We start from the raw sequence: 18872 nt of genomic DNA, 5'->3' as shown, positions 1-18872 counted from the left end.
TTTTCTTCATTCGTCCTCTGGTCCACGATAACCACATCTTCCACAAGATTAACACTAAGATATGATGAAAATGAATTGATCGTTAGAACCTCTATGACTGAACCAGAGAAAGGATCACAAGAACTTACTACTGTTAAGTTAAAATCCCATACCAACAAATCAAATTCATTCAGACGTAGTGATAGATAGTGTGTCCTCACTTGTTTTCCTCTGTTTGCCACCCACGAGGGGAAGTTGTCCTCCAAGGACTGAGGCAGAAACTCTCACATGGTCGTTGCTTTAACGCCGTCAATTTGAGGGTTTGTTTTCTCCGCATTAGGTTGAATGATCACCTTCTTTTCACCAACAGGACCATCTATTGTGACCTAGTGCTCAGCCAGATGAACACTATGCCGCCCCCAAGTCGTTCCTAGACTTGTTCCTACAACAAACCTACTAAAGAATAAGAGGACCCAATTTCATTCTCACGATTTTCAGCTTTTGATCTCATCACAACATTTTTCCTGCTCGTTTCCCCTATAGGTGCCTCCTCAGTCGGTTTTGCTTCACATTTAATTTATGGGCCTTAGACAGCATACCCCCATGAGCCCTGAGGAGCACATCATTGTCAGCACCCAAGGCTCCCTCACTAGACATAGTTGCAGACTCAAGGCAATCCAACAGTTAAGTGAAGACGATGAATGGAGGTTTGACGAACGATGGAGGATCGATGATCTTTTGCTCATAGGGATCATTCAACCGATCGACAACTCCATGGAAGGAGGATCATAAAAATGTGTACTTAAGAATCCGATCAAATTAAGATATGTTGACCTACTAATGACGTGACAATCCTTCCGTTGGAACCGATCGACCAACAATATCACTACCAACCAGCTAATGACGTGGCAAACCAAAAGACGAACGATTGACTGAAGGGTACAATTGTCTGGTCTCATGTCGGTAAGATAAAACCCATTTGTTATTTTTTTCAATTTCTATAATTTACTAAAAGTACCCCTCAAAATTTAATGATTAAAGGACAAATATGCCTCTACGTCTATAAATAGAGATCATTTTACAATACAATGTTACATGCTTATGTATGTAAATGCACAAAAAAAATGTACCAACTACTCAAAATATTAAATATAATATTTTAGTCATCCAAATTTAAAAATTAACAATTCAACCACTTAAAACTTCTCATTTTTCATGACAACCACCTTCTCTTACCCAATCATTAAAAGTTTTCAATGGTTGAAATGTTATTTTTTAAATTTTTGTAGTTAAAATATTATATTTAATTTTTGAATAATTTATATGTAAAAATTCAATAAAAAAATTACTAAATGCTTGGCTGTGCATGATGATAATGATGTGTCAAATTCTTGTGAATAAAAAAAACAGTTTCGGTTCTGCAGCGCTAAGTTGAATCGAATGAACTATTTATAATAGCTGTAGCTTATTGAATAATTTGCTAATAAGTTAGATACGGTGACTATTACAAATTTTTATTAAAACATCATCTGCCCAAAGTCTCTTATTCATGACTTTCCAAATGTAAAAGTGCGAGGTCATTAGAAAAAAGAACCCAGAGGTCCACCCAGGTCCAACTCGAATGGTGGCGCGGTCTACTTTTGGGTGCAGTCAGACGTGGACGGCATGCGAAGAACCACGGCTTTGCAAGGGCTTCGGCGACCAACTCCATCGATCAAAATGGCGAAAAGATAAAAAATCTGTAGCGAATCCAGCTGTTCCTCGACTCCACTAAACGGCGAAGCTAAGTGGCCACGGTATGCTTTCTCCGTTTCTTCTTCTCGTCTTGCGTCGTAATTGATGATTGAGTGTTGTTGTTGAAGTTTGATAGCCGAGGATGAGATTTAATTGGTCAGTTGATTCTTCTCCTTCTTTGTTCTAATTGGAGTAGATCTCGTTAGGGTTGATGGGATTCACATTTTGTATGTTGGGAGTTCATACGGAGAATTTGTAGTAGTGTTTATCGGGGTTTTGTGCGGTTTTGCTGTTTCAGTTGTTTTCTGTTTCGTGTTTCATGAATTTGCTGTTACTTTTGTTGTAGTAATTTTTCTTTCGGCTTTCTAGGTAGAGGTGGGTGTAAAGAAAGTTTGGCAGCTGAATTAAGAAGTTTTTTTTCATTTTCTGTACTTTTTTTGTGCTCTCGTTGGATTACTTTTCGATTTACTCGGATGGTTAAAAAAGGTATATGGTGTGATTATCTGGTTCTGCAATATTATTTTGTGAAGTTGTTCTTTGATTATCTATGATAGATTGATAGACAGTGGAAGTATTTTCTGATCTGTCAGGCATCTGAGGTCATGTGCTAAATTTTTGATAGAGATTTTCTTTTTGCTTAATATCTAATATATTCTTATTTCATGCCATAATTTATCTTTCAGATTTACCTTTTTGATTTAATGATTGAGAATTATATTTTATTTTTAATATAATTATATGTTAAGCTGGAAGATAATTTTGGCTTGAAGGGGTGATGCCACATGCTTGTGGTTTAAACTTCACAAGTTTAGTTTAGCATGGTATTGAATAAACATATTTCTAGGTGATTTTTTTTTATTGTCCTTATGATGAAGAGTTGGACATGAGGACAAGAAGTTGGATATTATTTTGATGATTTATGGTGACAATTGCAAATATAGGTTTGATACCTCGTGCAACACTTAGTAGGAACAAATGAAAGTCTGAGGATTCATAAACTGACCCTAAATAATTGTGATAAGGCTTATGATGATTTTTTAAGTTTAAGGTGAGAAAGATTGATGCTAATATTTCATTTGGAATTCTATTACATATCCTTTGTTTTTAAATAGTATAATTGCATGAGTACAAGTTGAACTTTTTGAAGGAGATGAACTCGAGTTTTTGGTTTATGTGTCTTATGCGAAGAAACTATTGAAGAATTTGAACTTGGATTTTTCTTATATTAATTGGGGTGTGATTCTCCTATTGACTATTGTGAATTGGTTTCCTAGGAAATTTTCATTTAAAATTTAGAATTTTTATAAAATTTAATGAGGGCATTAACAGGAAGCTTTAACGAGTGTACTATTGACACAGATGCAAATAACTATGCAGTTTTTGAGAGCTTTAAGAATGAAATGTTGAGTGGGATCATTTTGCTTTGTGAATAGATGGTACCATACTAGGATACTTTTTTCATTATAGAATTTGCCATCCATAAACTTTAAGAAATAATTACGGTAATAAAGAAAAGCAGAATTTGCTGTTTCATTTTTTGTATATGAGGATTCAAATTTTGATCATGTAGTTATCTAGATAAAAATTGGTAATAAAACTAATGCTTGGTATAAATATATTGTTAGGTTTTAAGTTTTTATAATGGCTTGAAAGAGGTACATTTATGTGTAAAGGCCATGCAATAAAGATCTTCCTTGAGCATCTGTCAACAATGTCTAAGCGATCCAATGAGTGAAGGATACACATCGACTCAATAGGGCACCGGGTATTATTTGTTTCAATCCACTTGGCTGATAATAGACAAGTCTGATGAAAGACAGACATGCAAAATTGGTGATGACAAAACATGTTAACCGTCAGATGTGACAAGAGGAATATAAAGAGGTTGGTTAGCATCAAACCATTCCTTAGGACTCCAAATGCCAACCATGAATTGGCGCAAATGGGAGATTGTAGTTGTCTACGTGATGAATAGTGATGGGCCAAGATTGGGTGATTAATGAATGTTGTAGGGACCATAGTCAAAAGGTAGGCAGGAGAAATTGGACGAGTAGATTGTCAGTGACCCTTGAGAGCTTGCAAGAAGCTAAAAATTAGATCAGACAAGCCAGCAAGGCTCAAATGACTGATAGATGAAGTGATCAACTAATAGGAAACAATAATATTCAAAAGTGGGATCATCAAGTCATTTATTATCTCATCAATATGAAAAATAAATCTTAAAATGTTCTAAAAAGTTAACGACATCATTTTGATCATATTCATGTAGTTATCTAATAAAAATTAGTAATAAAACAAGAGATTTGTGTAGGTTCTGGGCTTTGAAAATGAAGTGTCGAGTTAAATTAGAATATAGACATGTATATAATAATTTAAAATCTTATTACACATTATCTCATCTAATTGAATTGAATTGGACTAACTCCAAAAGGTCGATTGGATAAACCCAAGCTAAATTGAACTGGAGTCACAAATGCGATATGATAATGTCTGACCCTATTCATCAAGGAACAAGTAAATAAAGTAGAGGTATGGTCAGTCAAGTTGGGTATCTGAGTAGTGCATTTATTTGACTGGCGAGGAAGAGTGAACGAGTGGAACTGTTTAGGCATAAGTGAGTTGCGCTAAGTAGATGGGCATCCATGCGGTTTGACTCAGCTAACTTGGTGGGTTAGAGTAGCAAGTCACCTTTTTGTGATGTGTGACTGGCTTAGTAGAACCAAGCTGGCAAAGTAGAATTGGCAAAAACTACATGTGCATTGTCTTTCTACAGTTGTAACCTCTTATTAGACACCTTAATTAGAAATTTATTAGTTGTCATTAACAGGCCATAGAATTGTGACACATGTTTTGATTGCCTAGAGATTTTATTTGCAACGTCACACAATGCCAAATGAGTGATTAATCAATCCTTGGTTCATTAAATGTCTCCTTTATATAAACGTAAGCTTCTAAGCGTTGATGTTATCGTTTTATTGCTTGAATGAGCAAGATTAGTACTGCATGAGCCAGTGCCAGGTGAGATCTCTAGGGAACCTTACAATGAGTAGTTGATGGGAAAAACAACTTCAATGTTCCACGTCTACTTTAAGTGGTCATTAACCCATCTTTTGCGGACTTTCCTTGTCGAATTGATGTGAACTTTCCCTAGTTTCATTACCATTGGTAGGAGTGAGAGGATTATTATCATTTTTCTAGATTTTTTTTCTATTAGCAATTATAATTTTTGATTCTAGTATTTGTGTGAATGGAAAGATAATTCTGTTGTAATAATACATGATAGTGGAAGTATGGGTATGATGTAGACTTCTGAGGGAATGTCAATGCAACATAATCTTGGGCATTGAATCTTTAACCCTAATATTTATTTTTGAGGCTCTATGATCTTTGAGATTTATTGCTTGTTGGTGTTGTGTGATCTCCAATGATGATACCTAAGAGGTCGTATGATCTTATTTGGGTTTAATTGAAGTAAACAATTGATATTAAGCTTCTTAGACTACTAGTGTGCGCAAGAGTGCTTGACTAGTTGTGCATGAAAAGCCTCAGTAGCCTTGAGTCTAAGTAATTTTATGATTGCTGACTGGATTTATTGATAGTTTTGATTTTTCAATTGATTTATTGGAGAATCTCTTGTTTGTTTTGAGAGATTCTACTTATGAATCTACTAATGCTGCATAAAGCATTCTCCATTGAGTTTATCTCACCATTTGTTGTTATTTTACATTTCTAAGTGATGGATTCGACATTGGTGGAGTGGGTGGACACATATATAACAATTAAGTCTAGCATGCTAGTCCTTTGTTGTTCAATTCTTGTTTTTAGTAGTCGAACATCAGCTTGTGCTTTGTAATAGTGAGCACTTTGAACTGTTTTGGGTTTATAACTCTATTTATGGCCATTTGGCCTTATCTTTAAATTAACTGTGCTTCATTTCTTTGTTACATTTGACTAAACTCTTTTTTATTTTCCTCTTTGATGTTGAATTGGATTTTTTACTCATTTTTGGTCAACTTGGGTTCCACTCAGTGCTTGAGACTACTCATCTCAATGGTCTTCTTGCCTTGTATCTCAGTCTCAACGCAGGCCAAGCTAAAACAAGCTTTACCGAGTGGGTTGTGCTTTAGTGTTAGAAAGAGAATTCATTTTGGCTACTTGAACAAATGACCTTGGTCGAATTGGTGTTATGTGGGTTCCTCATTCAAGTTGTTCACTCACTAACACAATTCAGTTTTTGGCATGGTTGATCGGATTTTAGTTGTAATAAATTTTTGTGTAATAGCTGAGGTTTTAGGTTCTTAGACAGCAGCTACTTGGGAGGAGGGAGAATGCGAGTAGCATAGTTAAGATTTCATGCATATACATATTACATACTTTGACAACTGCGTTAACATTTAATGTGTTCTTGTTGATGGCACACAAGGTACAAGAAGCTGGTAATGGCAGCAATAATGTGTCAGTCTGAGAGAACGTTGAAGCAATCAATTAGAACATCCGGAACAACAAGAGGAAACTATCATGAATTGATAATTGTGATGGCTACACTTTCATTGACATCCATGGTGCAACTCTCCTAGAGAAAATTGTTAAAATGGCCTTCACACTCTTAGCAGGGGTCCATTTTTGTCTCAGAGTTTATAAAGATATCAATTTATTCCACACTCTTTTAACAAGGGTTTATATTGTTCTCATTGAGGATTATTTTATCCCTCATTAAAAGAGTCCAAGGACTAATTTAACACTTTTATAAATTTTGGGATTAAAATAGCCTTATGTAAATAGTCAGGGGACCAATTTAACACTTTTCTCTTTTCTTAATTTTTGAAGCAAGCTTTCGTTGCACTCCTGCAAATTGTGCTAGGAGTGTGTACTTCTTCCAATCCAAGAATATAGGAAGACCAATTTGAAGGCAAATAAATGTAGAGCATTTGTAGACAACTAGGAGGCGCATATAGTTGGATGATTGGCCCTGCAACACACTTACTTTGGAAGAAATATTTAGGCACTTCAATCCAAATATACTCTAACAATCCACAATATTAGGTACAAAAGGAGTTTATCCAACTTTTTCAGTGAGATCTCACAGTAAAAGAAGATGAGCCTATGTTTGTCATGTTAGCTTGATTTATGCCATAGATGGTTTCCAACTAGAAGCAATGTTGCTTTGTTTCTTATAAAGATTTTTTTTTCTCGATATGGCAAAAATATCCCTTAACTTAGTGAACTGTGAAACTCTAGTGCTGCAAACGACGATGTTAGAAAACTAGCATAAAGCATCACAAACAAGGTGAGACTCACTAAGTTTGCATGAGCATTTGTTTTGTGCACTTCCTTTTGACATTTTCTTTTCAATTTCCGTAAGTGTGCATTTGCTATGAACATTTGTTTCGACAACACTCCTTTTATGTTCATCATAGACTATTCACATCGTGAATAATGACTATTTTATGGCTAAAAGTTTTGCATTTGGATAAAGGATAGGCTTGTGTTCGCCCATGAGCTAATAAATCATACAACAATAACAACAACAACAAAGCCTTAATCCCACTACGTGGGGTCGACTACATGAATCCTTTTTTCTCTCCATTCCATTGCGTCCTATTTAGTGTCATATTTTCATGAGCTAATAAAGCACGTGCAACTTTAATTTTTTATCAAGAGAATGTGTTTCTTTTCTTGCGGTTTGATGGTTATGATTGTTATAGTTGAAAAATGCTTGTTATATTGCGGTAAGAGCAATGATTTCTGAGAAATGTTATGAGACCAATGAGAAAAAAATCTTATTCTTTCCTGATAATTCCTCCTTTCTTATTTTTCTAGACAAAATTCTTCTTGTACTCATCCTTTTATGTTGGAGTTTCTAGTGAATTATGTGATTGTTGGTTATCCTTAACATTCAGTGCTCTTGTTGAGATTAAGAGCAATGAGATTCCCTTTTTCATCTCCTTCATTTGAGCCTGTTCACCTTTCATGAGTTTTTCTTGTCTGTCTTCATCATCTGATTAGCATTATTTTACCCAAAATTCTAGATATAATATTTGGAATCTCCATTGTCGCACAAGGTATAGTTTAATTTAATCTTTGAAATATGTGGCTCCCATTTAACATTCAGTCTGTTTATTAGCTGTATCTGTTTTTTATGATCAAAAGTTCCTATTTTCGTCAAGTCATACCGTTATCTTGCTGTTCTCTGTAGAACATTTCCAAAACTTCTCTCCCCCCCACGCTTAACGTTTAATATTGAGAAAAGTGTCAAAATAATCCTCTTACTCTTTGCAGGGGGTCATTTTAATCTCAGAGTATAAAAGTATCAATTTGGTTACTAGAGTTTTTTAATATGGGCTTAAATAATCTTCATAGACTATCTCAACCTCAATTTAAAGATTCTGGGGACTAACTTGACATTTTTATACACTTTTGGGACTAAAAAAGCCCCATGTAAATAATCAGGCGATTATTTTGACACTTCTCTCTTTTGAACTTTGTCAGAATTCATCCTGGAGCAAACCTGCTGATCTCTCTCATATTCAACCATGGAAAAAATTGGACTTAATTTGTTCATGTTAAAGCTTTTTATTGGGTATCAAGATTGATTTTCTGTAGTCATTCTTCCCATATTTAATGTTGCAGCTGTTGATTTTTATGTTTACTGTTCATTCAATACTACAATCTTAGTACAATCTCTCAAAGTCGGGTTCCTTGATTATTATTCTGATGAAACAGGAAGATTCTGCTACTTGGTCACTGGTTTGGAGTTTGAAAACCAACGGTTTCTTCATATCGGTGGTGTTTTGGTCATTGTAAATGCAATAGGCATACTGGGGACATGTTCTCTTAATTTATGGGGTAGGTCAAAAATGGTGGCTTGGAATTGAGGGCACTTTCTGATTTTTATGTAACTTTTGACAGGCCCTATATTTTTATTATTTTACTAGAAATTTGGATATTTTATGCAGCAAAAATAATTGCAATCCTGTTAAAATGTTCAGCGATGTCAGCTTTTCTATAATTTTTTCATACATTTGTTGCTCATTTTTTAATATAGAGCAGTTCTTGTCTAGGAGGTCTTGCCAAATCTCGTTCGTTAACCGGTAGAACATTAAATACACCTCAAAGGAGGAGCAGAAACAGAATTCCAGGACGGAAGAGAAGGCAATGGTCATCGAGTCCTGAAACTATGGCAAACAGTGTTCGCATAGCTAATTCTCTTGAAACACACATGCCCCCTAGCCCTATTCCAAATGATTCTAACAAGTTGACAGCAGAAAATGGGAGCAGTGGTTCGTTCATTAACCATGGTTAGTTTAAGTTAAAGATCATTCTATCTATCACTTTATAATTTCTATTGTTTATGGTATTCTTGTAATCTAAATTGTGTATGTTTGTGATATGTTTGAAGTGTATTTTTTGCTTTTTATTTTGTGAATCGCTTTTTGGTTGCTCTTTTATATTCTGGAATCGATTACATATCCTTTATTTTTCTTTATGTAGTCTCGAACATTTCATTTTTAATTTGATGACATTCTTCTGGACTCTTCCTATATATATATATATATATATATATTTGCTTTATTCTCTTTTTAACTTTAATCTCTTTGTTTCAACGTGTATATTTTTGTATGTTTAATTACAGAGTTGTTTGGGAATCCACCAAAACCCCTGGTGGAACCAGGGGTGGCTAGGGGAGGCAATCAACACTCAGAGATTTTTATTGAACTCTTTAATATCATATAATGCACTAAAAATTTTACTCTCTAAATTTTAGTTTAATATTAAATATATTTTTAATGTAATAATAATACTTATATATTCTGAAGTTTAAAATTTACACGGTCTCATATATTAAAAGTTTAAAATTTTACTCTATAATAATTTTAAAATTTTTAAGGAGAAGAAAATTTTGAACTTAAATATTCATCACCCTTTTATTTTTTATTTTGCCACTTCTCTCTTATAAGTTCTAGTTTTGCCACTGTCTGAAATGAAAATTATGCTATAGTCTCAAGTTCTAATGACTTCGAGCAAACATTTTATTTTGTTATGGTTAAGAAATAACTATAAAGAGCATTTTGGTTTATTAATGAGCTTCAGTTCCGGGTGTTATTGTGACATTTCATCTACAGACATGTTATTTATAAAATTAGCACCCATGTGATTTATTATTCTACTAAATTATGCATTTACGCGTGCCATGATCAAATCATTGGGAATTTGATTAAAATGAAAAATATAAGTTGGAGTTTCATCATGAACTTTGATTTTTCAGTAGGAATTTGGAAATTGGATGAAAGTGGGTGCTAGTTTTGTAAATTGCAACGTTTAGAGCGCTATGTATGTAATTGCCCCTTGATGATTTCACATTCTTCACTGGGAGTTCAGCTGATATATTTAGGAAAGATTTACACTAGCTTCTGTATACTTTCCAATATTTTTATTGTTTCTGTTCACATATTCTTTTTTATTGACTAAAGTTGACGCTTATTTTTATTTTATAATCCTGCTGATAATTGTTTCCACATCTTTCGTTTTTAGACTGAGTGACGCATAATGTTCTGTTATTCAATATAATCCCTGGGAGCTAAAAGTAAGATGTTTTATTACTGTAGCTGCAATAGCTTGGGTGGGGGAAAGAAGAGCATGGATAGGAGATGAAACGAGAGTATTGTGTCGAGCTCGAAGGGATCCGGTTATAAGGTAGTTCCATCTATCTAATGCAGCCAATAAAATTGTGCTTCTGAAATATTCCGTTGGAAACTATCAGCCTTAGCATTAATTCATGATTAGTTGTGTTGTATTTTGTTCATGTTCTGATAACATGCAGTTTAATGGCCCCATTAGCAACTTTTTTTTTCTTATATTAAAATGGGTCTTTAAATTTGCATGTTATCCACTTATTATGGCTGCAATCGAGCCGAGTATATCATGGATTGAACTTGGCTTGGTAATTTTATAAGTTCATGTTCGGCTTGAGCTTGTGTAGAGTTTTCATATGATGTTCAAGATTGGCTTGTTTAAAATTTTCAATTTGATTTCTATTTGATTTGATTTTGTCTAGTGAACAAATTTTTAAACGAATTCGAGTATCTGAATTCTCATATAAAATTTCAACAAATGATTTACAAATCTAAATAAATAAGCAGTTGAATAAAATTTAAATTAGTATTTAATTATATTTAACAAATTAAATAAGCAAAATTATATGTTGCAATATTTTTTCCCAATTAAATAACATAAATAAGTGATAAGCAAATATATTTGTGGGATTTAGAGATACTGAAGCGTGCGAAGTTGGGTGGGAGGAAGGAAGAGAAAGATGGGGTTAGTCAGGTAGGAATAGAGCGGTAAGGGGGAGATATACCACAGTTTCAGAGATCATTGTACACCGCGATCTCGTCGTTGCTTTCCCTGCTTACTCCACCAACGACTGGACAACAAGGATTTTAGGCACAAGATATGAGATGCTTTGGGCAAAATGAGAAATGGAAAGTGAACTTTAGGGGCGAGAGAGTAGGGTTCATGCTTTAATATATTTTTTATTTAAGTTGATTTTAATTAACTTGATTAATTAATGATTAATAATTATTAAATATATCATAAGCGGATAATAATATATAAATTTGCGTAATTATTTAATAATTAAATAATTTAATAAATAATTAATCAATGTTAACTAATGAATATATATATATATATTTTCCCATGCGCTTTTTGGCCTCATAATGAGAGCCCGAGCCATGTGCTTAAAATTTCAGAGCCCCTGCACCACAGTGGGATCGAACCCTTGATCCGAGGGGACTTACAGTGACCACGCCGCCAACAGGCCAAGGCTTGCGACACAACTTGAATTAAGTTAATTTATTTAATTAATACATATATAATTAAATAAGTTTTAGTTAATCAAATTTCATTTAATAATTTTTCATATATGTAGGGCTATAATCAAGCCAAGGCAAGTCGAGTATGTCATAGGTTGGACTTTACTTGGCTGAATCATAAGTTGTTCATGTTCAATTCGAGCTTGAGACGTGCTTTCACGTATATGTTTATACTTGACTTAAAATTATTAGTGTTCATACTTTTTTTATTATTCAGATAAAGCTTGTTTATATTAATTAAAAAGCTAAAATTTCAAATGAGTAATAAAATTTTCATATAAATTTAAAATTTGATTTTACATGATTTTTCATATTAAACTACTAAACAAATAAAAAATTTAAATGAATATTTAATTTTTTATATAAATGTATCAACGAATAATTTTATGAATATAAATAAATAGGCAATTGAATAGATTCTAAATTAGCATCTAACTAATTCATACAAGTAAATAACATAATATATAATTTATAAGTATGTTTTATTTGGCAATCAAATTATATTAATAAATACTAACAAACTAGTTCATTAAAATAAAAAATACATTAAATTTATGTGTATTTTTATATTAAATTATAATAAATTACTATTAAATATTTTATTAAATAAGTTCTAATTAATCAAATTTTATTAAATAATATATCATATAAATATAGAGCATTTAATAAGTTACTCATTGAACAATAAATGAGTTTGATGAACATTAACAATTGTGTTAGATTATGTTCAAATTTGTTTCATTTAAGCCTAAGTTTTTAAAAAATGTACAAATTTGTCTAATTTGAACAAATATGATTGAGTATTAATCAAGTCGAGTTCGAGTTCTTTAGCAAGTGCATTGGTTTATTTACAGTCTATATGATATGAACCATAATCGAGCTTAATATCAAATATTTGAGAAGTTTGTTAAACAATAATAAAGTTCCAAGAGAAGTCCTTTGAAGAGTTCTAGAAAAGAAAGGTTTTGATATGACTTATTTTCAAGTCATTAAATATATGTGTACTGCTAGAGTTATTACTTGTGTTCGAATAAAAGGAGGGTTGGCTAAGTATTTTCCTATTTCAGTGGGATTATACCAGGAATCGACATTAAGCCCATATTTTTTTGCTTCAGTTATGGATGCTCTTAACATTTACAGGAGAATGTACCTTGGTGTATGCTTTTCGCAGATGATATTCTTCTCGTGAATAATACTAAAGAAAGAGTTCAGGAGAAACTTGATTTATGGATGTCCACATTAGTATCTAAAGGACTTCGTTTGAGTAGATCTAAATTTGAATACATGGAATGTAATTTTAGTAGGTAGTAGATATAGTGGTAGAGTTGTAATTATGGGCGATCAAATCATTAATAGGTGTGAACGTTTTAGATATCTCGGGTCTATTGTTCAAAGTAATGTTGATATAAATTGATATAAATGGGGATGTTATTATTAGTAGACTTCAAGTTGGTTGGTTGAAATGGAGGAATGTATCTGGCCTATTGTGATAGAAAAGTACCACTTAGACTTGATGAAAAAAATCATAAGATGTGAGACCTACAATACTTTATGACGCAGAATGTAGGCCTTTAAAAGAGAAGCATAAAACTAAAAGCTAAGTGTTGTTGAGATGAGAATGCTTAGGCTAATGAATGGCTTGACACTTAGACCCAATATGAGAAACAATGTATCCGTGAAAGGGTTAGTGTAGCTCCAGTGGCAGACAATTTTAGATTGAGTCGGTTTAGATGATTTGGTCACATTAAACATCGACCATCTGGTTGGGAGAGTAAATGTTTTAAATTTGAATTATGTTAAGAGAGGTAGACCTAAAAAGACTTGGGCGTATTTTATGAAAAATTATCTTAATGTTTTGGACTTAAATGAAAATATGATGCTCAATAGGACACAACGGAGAAAAAAGATTCATGTAGCTAACCCCACTTAGTGAGATGAAGGCTTGTTATTGTTGTTGTTTGTTTGTTTGTTAAAGAACAAATGAGTTTGTTCATGAACATAAACAAGTTAAATTATATCATGTTTAGTTCATTTAATCTTTGAGCTTTTTTAAAAATTTCAAGCTTGTTTATTTACTAATTTAAACGAACATATCGAATTTTAATCGAGTCGAGTATGAGTTGTTCATCGAGTGTATTTGTTCATTTACAACCCTACTATTCATATTAGCTTGATAATTTATGAGATGTTGGATTTTTCATTATTATTTTTAGGCATGAGTGGGGCGTTTAGTTTTTCGTTTAGAATAGCCTTTTTTTCTTTAATTCAAAACATGTTTGATCTTTATTTTAATTTTAATTTTTGAGTTATTATTGCTGTTGTGTATAGGTTGTTTGAGGACTAATTCCATTGATTCTGTAACTTCTAACTCAAATCCATGCTGGAAACGTTGAAGACATTTTCTTAAAGATTAATCTGAACGTTATTTGAAACAGGGTTGAAACTTACAATCTTCTGCACCAAGAATTCAGCTTTGTGTACATAATTTAGAAGTTCTTCAGGTAGGTTTTCTTAATTGGATTTCTCTCAAAGATCGCCAGTTCTTAAGGAGACACGGTTCCACTTCTACATTCGATAAGGTTGTGCAGAAAACATTAAATATGGATTCTTCAAAAAGATTTACAAACTACAGAATATGGATTTAAAGATGATTAATTTTGCGATATAAAGTAAATATATGGTATTGATGTCGATGTTATTGAACCGAGTAAAGCATGCACAAAAAATGACTTTATGTTAAGGTATAAATTAGTATGGCTGCCATATATTATATTTGTTTTTTAAACTAAAAATCTCCTAATGCCTTCATTTGCTTTGGAAATGAGTTGATCCTTCATATATGATCCAAAAGGTGGAATCTAAAGTGGTTGGATGGCAAAGGGGTTGGCGGAGTGGCAGCCTACATGAAAGTATTAATGTGAAGGGAACAAAAATCTTTATGAATTGCCAATATTTTATGTTAAATTAGACATAGCTTGCTCAAATCCTTATGAGATCTATATTTCTTTAGAGTTAATTTTAACAGTTTCCGTTGGAAACCTGTCTTTATCTTTTAAAAGAACCATATCAATATTAACTTTCGGGCATCATCTATATCTATTTGCATAGACATCAGTTTTATAGTTATTGTAATTCAAAGGAGTTTTTGTTGAATTTTTTGTTGTAAATCATGCCTATTTTGAGCAAAAGAGGATTCAAATGCGGCTGACCTATACGAAATAGGCAGTTTAAATCAGATGGTTTATATCTGATAACAATGTGAGTGACTCATACCCGTTGTTGATTTATTGACATAACTATCATGAGTGATCAAAAATAGGTAGAACCATAACTCGTCTTGTGGTATGATCGATCATCTAACACCTATCCATATTTCTTAGGATCTTGCAGACAACTTTAATTTCATCATTGGTTGATGAATGATAAGCCGCGGAGAATAAAATTTGTGTCCATTTTTTTTTTTCTGGGTGTTTTCAAAATTAACTCATGAAGTGCACACATAGTTAGAGACAATCATTTTAAGTTAGATTAAGAGATGAACTGCTTTTAACAGAAGATAGTCATGTTGCGAGATGCATTATATGTCTTATTGTCATCTTCCAAAAAATGATTAACGACTACTAAGAGTCAAAGTGCATAATGCGAGGTAATCCTAAGACAAAGGCCTTGCTAAGTTTTTTCTATAATTTGTGGGGCAAGATGATGGATTTTAATTGCATGTTTGTTATGCTTTGCTAACTAGAAAAAATGATATTGGGCAATAATATGAGCAACATATCTTGAAGCTAGGCCAAACGAATCTATCCTCCATCATCTATATTATCTTGTCACGGCTAAAGTGACCAATTGCATCTCTAGAGTGTATTTCATTAATGAGATAAAAGAGGCATCTCAAATTTGAAAAACAAATTATGAGCAGGGCTATCCGAAATCATGGGCTCATAAAACTTTTGGGAAATTATTTTGACTTTGTAAAGTTTAGTAATCTTGATGCTCATGATCTTCAACATGTGCGTCCAAGACAAGGCACCATTATCTTAAAAAACTAATATTTTATTATGCATTTTGTTACCATTTATAAAATTTAATTTAATTTTAAAGGGCATGCATGTCCCAATTTCTTTTTTTTTTTAAATTAGGCGTGGTGGGGGTGCCCGACACAGGTCAAACACCTGCCACAGATGTGTTCGTGTCTAACACGTGTCTTACACAGCATGGCTATTTTTAGTGAAGTGTCAATGCATCATAGGGCATGTATAAAGCATCCTTGAGAGCATAAATTCTTAGAGTTGGTATTCCATATCAGATCTCTGATTGTAACCCCAATCCAAATCCAAAAATCATTAACCAAGGGTCCTTCATGAATAGCTTGTATTCGGCTTGCTGAGTAGCTCTATTCAATTATTTTCTTAAGCAAGCTAACCAAATATGAACAATTGTTTTGTGCTCGACTAATAAATGAGTCAATTACAACTAATCGTTGCTTGACCATGTTCATCTATTTTTTTCTCAAATTAATTACATAATTAGATAAATAATATTTATTATAACCCTTTTATATTATTTTTTTATGCGTTATTTATAAATGTTAAATTTTATTATTTTTTCAATCATGAATCTGAATCAATCCGAACACGAACATGATATTTATGGGCTATTTTGAACATGAGCCGATTTCAAATAAATAAATTTTTGAATGAACTAAACATGAACATGCACTGAGATTGCTCTAGCTTTAGCGCATTTACACAATGAATCATAGGCTCAACAAATCAGGTAATCAGCAATGCATTGATATTCATGGTAATGATATTTTCTTGCTGTAGGTGGTGAATTCGTCTAGGAGCTAATGAAGAAGGTATTTCTACTTTACAATCTTTTACATCTTATTCTTAGTGTTGAGGGTTTATGTAAGCTTTAACTTTCGTCACTCAAGATTGGCCCAGTAAATTTTGGCGTGCCCGCTAAATTTCTTCTGAGGGAACCTAATTTGATGCTCGTTACACTTATTCATCCAATCAAAGTATTAATCCATCCAATAAACCAATCCATGAAGAATTTTGGGTCAAGTTGAGTATCAAATTTATATGGATAAATCTTGACTGTCTAAGTGATGTCTTTATTTAAGTTTTGATTCACACGCCTTTGGGCGGCATAGTCTTGAACTAAATTAAATGATGCCTTTTTGTTTTAGGTTTTCATGAAATGTAACCATTTTCTCTCTCAAAGGATTGCCTCATATATTAAAGATGTTTGCATGTATGTGTATTTAATAGCTTCTCCTTTATTGTTACATTGAATTGCCAAGTTATTTTCCACCGAGATATTCTCATTATTTATCATTGAATTATAATACATTAAGTATTAATCGCGTGACATATCTATCTCAAATTAAGCACTTAATTTGAATAAGTTTAATATGTCAAATGATATTGTCTTTTGCTACTGTCAAACATGGCTGAATAATACTCCTTTATCTTGTTAACAGATTTATAGATTACATGGGCAGTTTTTCTTAGATTATTAGGCAATTTATGAATATCACTGGCTTTAACATACTCTTCCTTTTTAATTTGCTCTAAGTAGCAATTAAGATCTCTGTCCTGAGCTATTGTTAGTTACTTACCAATTAGCATTCTTTTCTCACTATTATTACTATTATTATTTGCATGTTACTGCTTTGATTCATTTATTCTTATTTATAGTTGGTGCACAACATATGAAGAGTTGCTCTCTACAAAGAGACCATTCCCGCAACCAATCCCATTATCAGTGAGTTTTCTGACACAGTTGAGTTGCGGTATTTATTATTTTTTGGGAAATTTACAGATATACCTTGTGTTTACATACACCTAAACTTTTATATTTATATTTATAGTACTTTGGATGTTAAAATTAAATAACTCTACCGTCCGACTGTCAATTCATGTCTTGAAATTCCAAGCTCTCGAGCTGGGTTGTGACATTGTAATAATGGTATTTTTATATGATATTATAGATTTGAGTGTTGTGTATGTAAATATAATAGTATAGGTATTAGATATGTAAATAAATTAGAATTGTTTGGTATGTTTGTGCATGCCCTTTTTTATAATTTAATTTTGATTCTTACTTTGAGTATCTACACTTTGATATTTTATAGGAGATGGTAGATTTCTTGGTAGATATTTGGCAAGAGGAAGGACTGTATGACTAAAAGGAAAAAAATCGATCTGGAGCATCATCTTTTTTAATCAGAGCTCTGCTTTCCTGAAAGGTTGGTTCTCATTTTCCCTCCTTAACAGCTGAAAAATGCTTTTATAGTATTATATTTTCAGATAGATTGAAAAACCTATGTAGAATGTAGAAAGCAAAATGCAGCTGACCTGCAATAATCCATAATCTTGCCTTTTGTAATTTGTGTTTATAAGTGGTGATTAAGGTGTAAAAAATATAGTACTTTTTTGTAATGCGGCATTTGCAGAAATTTTAAGGGAGCTTTTCTCAGAAAAAAAAAAAAAGATTTTTCTATAGATCAATATCATGTTTATATCTAATTATAATTTTTTTATAATTATTTGTTCTTTTGCAGAAATTTTTATGATTGTTTTTCTTTTTTCTGTTTTTCTTACATCAGATTAAGAGTCTGTTTGGGCAGCTTATAAGTGCAGGCGGCGTTTTCAAAACGCTGCCGTATTGTTTGGTTCGCGCGTTTCACTAGATTATCTGAAACTGCGTTTAGGTTTTTACACTAAACGCAGGCCGCGGGTTAACCTCGGGTCGACCATTACGGTCGGCCCGTGGGCCGCGTTTCAGGATAAACAGTTTATCCTGAAATGCACAAGCTGACCCAAATGGACCCTTAAGTTTGTGTGCAGTGGTTATAATAAGAATGTTAAGGTTTTTTTTATTATTTATTATTTATTTTTTTGCAAAGAATATATTTTGATAGGATTTATGGCAATTATAAAAGTTTTTTTGTAATTTTTTGAGGGGGCATAATTGAATGTTTGGTTTTAGGGAACATCAATTAGCCTGAGTGTGTATTTATTGATTATATATAAAGATAAATGAAATATTTTAGGGGTATGTGCTCCCAAATGCCATGTAAATTTTGCTCTTTATTGTATGATTCATGTATGATATATTATAACTTTTATTTGGGCATGAAGTTTGGAGTTGAGTAAGAGCCTCCTTGAAATGTTGTTTTAGGTTAATGGAGTTCACATATTCTTGAAGTAAACTTGTTTGACTTCACGAGCATTCAGTTGACCTAATTATGGTAGAGACAAAATTTGAATCTAA

At 32.6% G+C, this 18872-nt stretch overlaps 1 protein-coding gene across 9 annotated transcripts; it reads left to right on the top strand.

Annotated features, from left to right (window-relative positions):
- Window positions 1-1607: 1607 nt before the first annotated feature.
- LOC110029607 lies at window positions 1608-18046 on the top strand. 9 transcript variants are annotated; one of them, XM_020731968.1, is made up of 6 exons: window positions 1608-1775; window positions 8437-8559; window positions 8764-9011; window positions 10320-10407; window positions 17294-17360; window positions 17731-18046. In XM_020731968.1, the coding sequence occupies exons 2-6, from the start codon at window positions 8555-8557 to the stop codon at window positions 17782-17784; spliced, it is 462 nt and encodes a 153-aa protein (XP_020587627.1). In that variant the 5' UTR covers window positions 1608-1775; window positions 8437-8554; the 3' UTR covers window positions 17785-18046. The 9 variants fall into 9 exon arrangements, with proteins under 9 accessions (XP_020587627.1, XP_020587632.1, XP_020587634.1 ...); XM_020731973.1 differs by having other exon boundaries at window positions 1610-1775; window positions 8775-9011; XM_020731969.1 differs by lacking the exon at window positions 1608-1775 and adding an exon at window positions 1793-1869.
- The last annotated feature ends 826 nt before the right edge of the window (window positions 18047-18872 follow it).

This window comes from Phalaenopsis equestris, unplaced genomic scaffold (genome assembly GCF_001263595.1).
Source record: "Phalaenopsis equestris unplaced genomic scaffold, ASM126359v1 Scaffold000598, whole genome shotgun sequence".
Lineage (NCBI taxonomy): Eukaryota > Viridiplantae > Streptophyta > Magnoliopsida > Asparagales > Orchidaceae > Phalaenopsis > Phalaenopsis equestris.
This window is presented reverse-complemented; position numbering and strand designations above follow the sequence as displayed.